The sequence below is a fragment of the Garra rufa genome, chromosome 24 (assembly GCF_049309525.1).
Source record: "Garra rufa chromosome 24, GarRuf1.0, whole genome shotgun sequence".
NCBI lineage: Eukaryota > Metazoa > Chordata > Actinopteri > Cypriniformes > Cyprinidae > Garra > Garra rufa.
The window spans coordinates 35,889,675-35,899,807 of record NC_133384.1 but is presented as its reverse complement, the minus strand read 5'-3'; the positions used below and the strand labels follow the sequence as shown (position 1 = coordinate 35,899,807).

The window sequence follows — 10,133 nt, the reverse complement described above, 5'->3', positions numbered from 1 at the left end:
ATATACAGTGGGGTGAAAAAGTGTTAGCCCCCTTCCTGATTTTTAAATTTTTTTTCATGGTTGTCACACTTTAATGTTTCAGATCATCAAACAAATTTAAATATTAATCAAAGATAACACAAGTAAACACAACATGCAGTTTTTGAATGAAGTTTTTTATTATGAAGGGAAAACAAAATCTAAACCCACATGGCCCTGTGTGAAAAAGTGTTTGCCCCTAAACTTAACTGGTTGGGCCACCCTTAGCAACAACTGCAATCAAGCGTTTGCCATAACTTGCAATGAGTCTGTTACAGCGCTGTGCAGGAATTTTGGCCACTCATCTCAGCAGAATTCATGTAATTCAACCGCATTGGAGGATTTTCGAGCATGAACCGCCTTTTTAAGGTCATGCCACAGCATCTCAATAGGATTCAGGTCAGGACTTTGACTAGGCCACTCCAAAGTCTTCATTTTGTTTTTCTTCAGCCATTCAGAGGTGGATTTGCTGGTGTGATTTGGATCATTGTCCTGCTGCAGAACCCAAGTTCGCTTCAGCTTGAGGACACGAACAGATGGCCGGACATTGTCCTTCGGGATTTTTTGGTAGACAGCAGAATTCATGGTTCCTTTTATCACAGCAAGTCTTCCAGGTCCAGAAGCAGCAAAACAGCCCCAGACCATCACACAACACCACCAGATTTTACTGTTGGTATAATGTTCTTTTTATGAAATGCTGTGTTACTTTTATGCCAGATGTAATGGGACACACACCTTCCAAAAGAGGCCTGCAGTTCTTTAGATGTTGTTGTGGGGTCTTTTGTGACCTCTTGGATGAGTCGTCGCTTCGCTCTTGGGGTATTTTATACATAAACATAATTTAAAAACGGAATGTTTTGTTATCTTTGATTAATATCTTAATTAGTTTGATCTGAAACATGTGTGACAAAAATGCCAAAAAATTAAAAATCAGGAGGCTAACACTTTTTTTTTTTTTTTTTATACCACTGTATATATGAGTGAAACGGCATCAATTGTATGTGTTTTGTTGGCAGTTGGCGAGCACTCGCTTGTCAAACTTTAGCTGCGCCCACGGCGCGCCTCCATGAGCTCGGCTGTATTCAGAGTGAATCGTAAAGCTGTTTCTTTTGTAAATATGATGAAACTAAAGACTTACATAAGAAAAAGTGGGCTTAATGTAAACCAAATTTTTCCAATTTTATTAATGACTTCAGATTGTATGTAAATCTCTTGGAACAAACAAAAAACTAAAAAGCACTGAAAAATGTAATGCTCTAAAAACATTGAAATGTATGTAATTTTCTTTCTTTCTTTATTCTATTTTTGTTTATTTTTTTCTCTGGCAGCTAATGTTAATTTGATATGAATATGTTATACTACTTGTTCTTGTGGCATTGAAATAATAATAATAATAATAATAAAGGGAAAAAAATAAAACTAAAGACTTTGGAGATATGAAGGATGCAATACTACTCTATAAGTACTTTAGTAGATTAACATGAAATTGGGTGATACTGTGTGTTTTGCCCCCTTTAAGTAAAGCACTTTAATGTAATGATACATTTTATTTTTTTATTTAAAAATGTTATATGTTATATATATAATTTAAACATAAACTTAATGAATTGTGTGTGTTTTACAAGGAGCTTTACAAGGTTACATTTGTTTTTTATTTAAGATTTTTCCAGTCTTTTTTTAAAGATTTTATTTGTAAGATTTCTTTATGATTTAAAATCCTAATTCTGCTGTCCTCTCTAGCTGTATTTGTGCCGGTCGTCACGTGTGTGTGTGAGAGAGAGCTAATGGTCCTGGGACTTTGGTTGTCATGGTGTGAATCTCCACCCTGGAAAGAGACGATCCACAAACAAAGTGATGCTCAGTGCAGCTGAAGGAGACAAATCACTGGACGACAAAACTTCCTAGAAATGGAGATCAGGTACGTGGGAAAAGGTTTAAATCAGAATGGTTTGAAGAATCTATAGTGTATTGTTCACCTGCTGTGCCTGAGCTCTGGCTCGTGATGTGATTATTGTCGAATCCTTCGTAAATATGTCAAATGCTTTCAAGCACGTAACCCTGCCACTGGAGTACTTCATCCATTTATTCAAACTAGACGAACAGGATCTTACTGACTCACCTGATTGTTTTATGTTTTAATGTAAACATATCAAGAGATAAGAATATCAATATAGATCTAGAATAAAAAAAGCATGCTTGAGAGGCAGCTCTCACGTTCTTTGCTCCTTCAGGCTGTTTTAAAGACAGAGTTCTAACTAATAGTCTATATTTTGGTCTGTTTTGAACTAAAGGTAAAAGAAAGTGTCTATAACAAATGACAAATAAATTATATGCATAATTCATAAACTAGTCAGGAGAATTTGATATTTAGAATATTTAGAATGTACGATGGTGTATAAATATAATCAAATTTAAATGTAAAAAATATTTTATTTGCTAGAATAATCTTTAAACTAGTCACACTCTATTTATTTATTTATTTTATTTTATTTCAGTTTTAGTCCTTTAAGTGCTTTATTAAATTTACTGGCAAGGCAGCATTTTTTCATCTAATATATATATATATATATATATATATATATATTTATTTATATTTATTTATTTTACTAGTTTAAACTTTAAACTAGTTGTAGTTTCAGTAAACAATAACAACACTGCTAATAAATAATTATATGTATTTCCAAGTCAGGCAGCGTTCAGATTTTGTTTTATTTATTTATTGTTGTTGTTGTTTTTTCCTATAATAAATTCTCAACTAGTCACACTTTATTTATTTTTTTATTTTTTATTTTCATTTTATTTTTTTATTGTCATTTTAGTACTTTTTCATTTAGATGCCAAGGCAGTATTTAGATTTTTTTTTTTTTTAGTTTTTCATTTTATTTAATTTTATTATTTTATTTTAACAATGTTTAAGTTTTACAAGTTTAAACTTTACTATAGTCACACTTTATTTGTTTATTTGTTTGTTTGTTAGTTATTTAGTCATTTATTGTTTTATTTATTTTTTTAGATTCCAAGAAGCATTTACATTTAAGTTTTTCTACTTATTTTGTTTTATCATTTCATTTTAACAATATTTAAGTTTTACTAGTTTAAACTTTAAACTAGTTGTAGTTTTAATAAACAATAACAACACCGCTAGTAAATAACTGTATTTCCAAGTCTAGCAGCATTCTTATTTTTTGTTCAACTTCACATTTTATTTTATTTTTATTTTTATTTATTTATTTATTTTTACTTTATTGAATTCTAAACTAGTCACAATTTATTTGTTTATTTTAAGTTTTAGTGCTTTATTTCATTTAGATGCCAAGGCAGCATTTTGATTTTTTCCAGTCTCATTTTATTTTTATTTTTTTTATTTTTTTATTTTATTTGAACAATATTTAAGTTTTACTAGTTTAAACTCTAAAGTAGTTGTAGTTTTAGTAAACAATAACAACACTGCTAGTAAATAACTGTATTTCCAAGTCAGTCAGCATTCTTTATTTTGTTCAAATTTAGATTTTATTTTGTTATTTTAATCTATATTTAATATTTACTAGTTTATACTTTTGAATTTTAGTTAACTACAGCAACACTGGTAGTAAATAATGATGTGTTTCCCAGTCATTATGTGAGCTACTAAAGGAAGGGAAGCATGAGAAAGAGAGTCTCAGAGGAGGAGGATGAAAAGATGAGTGCAGTTCTGCTCACAGCCACTAGAGAACACTGAGAGTCTGCTTGGTCAGAAGCAGCTCTGCTTTCGTTATCGTGTGTCAGGACCAGATATACTTATATATCAGGCATATTTGTTTGTTATAATGATTCTCTTTCTCTCTCTGTGTTTGCAGTATGTTGAAGTGGACGCTGTTGCTGGTGTGTGTGAGTGTGTGTTTGGCTCAGAATCCGATCAACACCGACCCAGAAGAAGAAACTGAACTGACCTCAGATCAGCACGACCACGTCACTCTCAAACAAACCTGTAAGATACACAACTGTCCTCTGATGTGTTTTTGTCCTCACAGATTTGATTATGATGCCAACAAGTTGCTATTTTATTTCTTTTCTCTTCTCTTGTTTTCAGTTGTGTTCCTTTCTGTTTATTTATTACAGTTCACAATTTATTTATTTTAGTAATAATATTTATTATTAATTTAAATATTTATATTTTAAATTTTAAGACTTGCTGGATTAAGATAATTTATAAAAATAATAATAATATTTATTATTTGTTTAAATGTTTTACTGTTTCTTAACTTGAATTAAAAAAAGATTTTATTTTATTTAGTAATATTCATTATTAGGTTCATTTTATATATTTATGTATTTTATTATTTATGTAACACATTTTATTATTAATATGTATTAGTAGTTTTTTTTTAAATTCTATTATTATTTTATTATTATTTGATCTTTTCCTACCAGAATATAGGCAGTGTTTCTATGATATAGTCATTTTGAGACTTCTTGAATTAAAATGAAGATGGATTTTATTTTATTAGTAGTTTCATTATCTATTTTTTATTTAACATATTTATTATTAAAATGTATTAGTAGTTTTTATTATGTTATTTTATTTTATTGTTTAACTTTTTTCTTTTGATTGAGCTTTTCCTACCAGAATGTATGATATAGTCATTTTGAGACTTGTTCATTTAAATAAAAAACAAATATTTTATTTTTATTTGATTAGTAATATTTATTAGTAGTTTTATTTTACATATATTTATCTAAGATTTTATTTTTAAAAAGTATTAATATATTTTATTTTGTTTTTATTTCATTTTATTTTATTTCATTTTATTTTTTAGCTTTTCCTACCAGAATCTGGGGAATGTTCCTATGATGTAGTCATTTTGAGACTTGTTGAAATAAAATTATTAATTTTATTAGTAATATTTTTTAGTAGTTTCATTATTTATTACATGTTATTTTAATTAAAAAAATATTATGTATTTTATTTTGCTTTTTTATTTTATTTTATTATATTTCATTTAATTTTTTAATGAGCTTTTCCTACCAGAATGTAGGTAATGTTCCTATGATATAGTAATTTTAAGTTTCATTTAATGTATTTTCATGTATTATTTTAATTTATCATTTTTTATTATTAATATTTATTAGTAGTTTTTATTTTAATTTGTTTAAATGCAGACTCAAAACTCATCTGTTTAGTTGTGCATTTATTGAATGAGCACTGTGCTACGTCCGAACAGATTGCTTTATTTTTATGTATAATCATTTTTACTGTGTTAATTCATTTTAAATCAATTTTTAAATCCTCTTAAATGTTCTTAAATTCTCTGTTTTTATTGTTGTGATTATTATTATTAATTTTCATGATTTTTGATATTTTGATTTTAATTCCTTTCATGTACAGCACTTTGAATTACCATTGTGTATGAAATGTGCTATATAAATAAACTTGCCTTGCCTTAATTATTATTTTTTTTAAATTAAAATTAAAAATAAAATATATTTTATTTTATGAGTAGTATTTATTAGTAGTTTCATTGTTTTTATATATAAATTTATTTGATTTATTTGTAATTTATTATTTTATTTTATGTCTACCAGAGCATGATAGAATATATTCCTATGATAAATTAATTTCAAGCCTTACTGACCTTTGTATTTTACATTGACAGATGTTCATCTGATGAAGAACAATAATAAGCTGGGTGTGTTCATCGCTGCTGCTATAGGAACGCTGACTCTGATGGCTGTGGTTTACTGCATCTACAACCAATTCTACACCAAAAACAATTACTTACACACTCAGCTGCATGAATCAGGTAATCACACATTAAACAGCAACATTCATACCTCTCACAATCCCAGAATGCTCCAGGTAGATTCATAAAACTAAAATGATATCATCAAACATAATGAGGTTTAGTACTTTCTCTGCTTCTGTCTGTCAGATATCGCTGTGGATCTGAGCAGCTCATCCTCATCTGTGTTTTCTGGTTATGTGATGGAGGGATGGATGCAGCAGAGGATGGAGAAAAGAGGAGGGAGTTACGGCTCTCTCTCTGACTCTCCTTCAATAATCACGCTCCCTCCTCCTCTTTCACCTCCTCAGCGCGCGTCTCCCTTTCACTCGCTCTCTCTGTCCAGACCGCCGCCTCTGAGGACTATTTCAGCCCAGGATCTGGAGAAGAGCTTCCTCTGAGACTCTGTGTGTGTGTGTGGTTGCAGGGCTTTGTGGGTCAGTTTACAGCTGTATGCAGAAATGATTTGGCTCCTGATACTTTATACGGCTTCTAACCTCTGCTGAAAACACTTTAACTTGACCTTTAACCTCTCCAGATTTGAATGCAGCGCTGCTAATATGCCTGATGTAACAGTCTTTAAATATTTAATCATTAGAATGTTCTGTTCATTTCTTTTTTTGTTTCATTTCTTTTCTGTTTCTTTTTTTTATTAATTTGTTCAGTTTTTTTGCATTCTATTCTATTCTATTCTATTCTATTCTGTTCTATGCGTTTCCTTCGCTACTAATATCCGAATGTAACATTCCTTAAAGATTAGATTGTAATTGGAATGTTTCATTCATTAAAGATTTAAATATTAGAATAGTATGAACTAGAATTTATTTAGATTTAATGGATTCTAGAATTAAATTGGAAAAATAGTAATATTGTGAAATATTATTATAATTTCAAATAACAGTTTTCTATTGTAATATATTGTAAATTTTAATTTATTCTTGTGATCGAAGCTGAATTTTCACTGAATTTTACTCCATTCTTCAGTGTCACATGATCCTGTAGTTTATTTCAAAATGAACATTAACCTTGACTGATTAATGCTAAATTAAAATAATGTAATTCATTGTTCATAGTCCTAATGCATTTAATACTGTTAACAAACTTAAAACGTTTAAATGCTCTTAAATAGATTTTTGCATGTGTGGCACAGTGTCATCTTTTTATATAAAATATTGGCCTTTAAGTTTATTTCAGAATAGGTTGATCAGTTCTGGAGCTTTGTAAACCATTTCTTTAAGTGTAATTGCTCAGTAAAGTGTGTCTAATGTAAAATTATGTGTACAGATGTTTTACATTTATTTGGTTTATTTGGATTCTCTTTTGCTCATCAAGCCTGCGCTTATTTGCTCCAAAGTGCAGCAAGAACAGTACAATTTTGAAATATTTCTATTTGAATATATTTTAAAATGTAGTTTATTCTTGTGATCAAAGCTTAATTTTCAGCATCATTACTCCAGTCTTCAGTCTCACATGATTCTTCAGAAATCATTCTAACATGCTGATTTGCTGATAAAAAAGATCAGAAAGATCCAAAGATCAGAATTTATCTAAAATAAAAAGCTTTTGTAACATTATACACTATACCATTCAAAAGCTTGGAGTCAGTATTTCTTTTTTTTTCTTTTTCTTTAAATTGATCAAAAGTGATGATAAAGACATTTCTAATGTTACGAAAGATTTCTATTTCAGATAAATACTGTTCTTCTAAAATTTTTACTCATCAAAGAAACCTGAAAAAAATCTACTCGGCAGTTTTCAACATAATAATAAAATACTTTTTTTTTTTTTTGCAGCAAATCAGAATATTTGACAAATTTCTGAAACATCATGTGACTGGAGTAATGATGCTAAAATTTCTTCTTTAAAATCACAGAAATAAATTACATGTTAAAATATTCAAACAAAAAGTTATTTTAAATAGAATTGTTTCAATGTTTTTGATGTATTTTGGATCAAATAAATGCAGGCTTGGTGAGCAGAAGAGACTACCTTAAAAAAACATTAAAAAAAAATTTGACTGGTAGTGTACATTTTTTGTTTAGTACTACCAACTAACCTTTAGTAACCGACTACGGTTTAACATGTTTGACCTTAAAGGGGAAGTTCAGTCCCAGAACAAAAATTTACAGATAAGTTACTCACTCCTTTGTCATCCAAGATGTCTTTCTTTCTTCAGTTGTAAAAGAAAACATTTCAGGATTTCTCTCCATATAGTGGACTTTTATGGTGTCTGTGAGTTTGAACTGCTAAAATGCAGTTTAAATGCAGCTTCAAAGGGCTCTAAACAATCCCAGCCGAGGAATAAAGGTTTTATCTAGCGAAACAAATTGGTATTTTCCAAAAAAAAAAAAAAAAATATTACAATTTATATACTTTTTAACCTTGCATGCATACTGTATACTCAGGTTCAATATAGTTAGGGTTCAAGGTTAAAAAGTAAATGAATTGTCAGTTATTTTAGACAATAACTCATCGTTTCGCTAGATTAGACCCTTCTTCCTCGGCTGGGATCGTTTAGAGCCATTTGAAGCACCATAGAAGTCTGTTATATGGAGAACATTCCTGTAATGTTTTCCTCAAGAAACATAATTTCCTTTTTGTCTTGTATGACAATGAGGTGAGTAAATTATCTGTAAATTTTTGTTGTGTAAGTGAACTTCTTTAAAGTTTGCTGACCTAAATTTAAAAGAACTTACAGAGAACGTTCAGAAATGATGTTTTTATAGCACAATGGGAACGTTATCAAAACGTTCTTAGAATGTATTTTGTTAGCTGGTAAAACTGCCTCATTTTCAGCTCTTGCTCCTGATTTGTCAGTTGTTTAGTGGCGTATTGTGTCCACTAAGTGTCTCTCTCATTTGTCCTTTGGATTAACAATAGACACACAGTGTGTGTGTTTAAGGGTTATAGAGATCGAACCCGAGATCTCACTCACACACACACACACACACACACACACACACACACACACACACACACAGGGTTTAGTCGTGTGAGCACGCAGCTCTTCACTCCTGCAGATTTACTCTAATCTCATTTCAGCACCTCGGACAGTGACACTCACGGACAGCAGACCCCTCTATCCATTGTTCATTAAACAACAGCGACTCTAAAACTCAGTTTAACCATTTCACCTGTTTCTTTCACTTTATACTAGCATTTCAGTGATGCAACTCACAAAATAAAGTCGTTTAGATTCACTATTGCTGCCTTCATTGTCCTGTACCTCATCTCTGGATAGTTTTCAAGAATCGATCGGCTTGTATTCCTGTGGGAATGCCATTCCTGGAAATGAGTTTGTTAAACATTTGAAGTTTATGTATGTGTGTGTATGTGTGCGCGCCTGCGCGCGTGTGTGAGAGAGAGTATTAGTGTGTGGGTGAGTGGAAGGGGGGAGGCTGAGTGCGGGTGCGTGTGCACAGGAGAGCAGGAGCGCGCAGAGTCCCGGCCGGTCCCGCGGTGGAGTTGTAGAGGATGGAGGTCCGACCTGACCGCTTTAAAGCAGCAGCGGCGAAAACACTTGGACGGATAAACCGGTAAGAACCAACTTCACTCAACTTTTAAAAACAAACAAACAGCAGAGCTGGTTTATATGTTCATGTTATTAGTGCAATGTCTAGATTCTGCATATCTAAAGCGTTAAAGTAGCTTAATAAGGTTTAGTTCTGATAAAGACGGGTTAGTTGTTTCTAAGAGCGTTTAGTTTAAAATATAGTGTTGTAGGTTGAGGCCGGTGGATTAGTGACTGTCTCCATCTACATGACCGTCAGCACTCACTACAGACATAGTGCTGAAGGTGAAGATTTGATTTATGTCAGTCTTTCAGTGCTAATGTTTGTTTCTGTCATAAATTGAGAGAGATGTTAATTTGTGTCGGATTTATTAGTCTAGTCTGTGTGTGTTTATTAACGCGTGTTCGGGGCGACCAGATTAACTCGACTGGACTCTATTAATAGCGACTCTTGTCCGGTTTGTGTCGTCACATTTCACCTGTCAGGTGACCACTTCCGTTCTGCGTCTTGGCTGTCTGAAGATGCTGACTTTGAAATACATGCTTGATAGGTTGAAGATGCAAAATGTAAAACCTTCTTGGGGAAATTATGATACATTTTTGTTTAGATGTGTGTTTCTCCCTACTTAATGTTACTCCCCTTTTCCCCTCGATTGGCCATCTAGGGTCGTAACAGTAGTTTGACCACTATTCAACATATATGACCTTAATGTATGATGACTTAAATCATATTTAAGTCATGTTTTATTCATGCATATTAATATATATTTAAAATATGCATTATATATATTAATCACAGTATTTGGCATGTTATTACATGTTTTATATATAACGTAGAATAAATG

The 10,133-nt window shown here is 31.1% G+C and overlaps 1 protein-coding gene across 1 annotated transcript in view; it reads left to right on the top strand.

The window, feature by feature from the left end:
- The first annotated feature begins 9,006 nt into the window (after positions 1–9,006).
- Positions 9,007–10,133, top strand: part of slc17a7b (solute carrier family 17 member 7b) — a 32,384-nt gene continuing 31,257 nt past the window's right edge. The window contains exon 1 of the mRNA XM_073830632.1: positions 9,007–9,313. Coding sequence (XP_073686733.1) covers positions 9,252–9,313 — 62 coding nt within the window. The 5' untranslated portion in view covers positions 9,007–9,251. The remainder of the gene's footprint in view (positions 9,314–10,133) is intronic.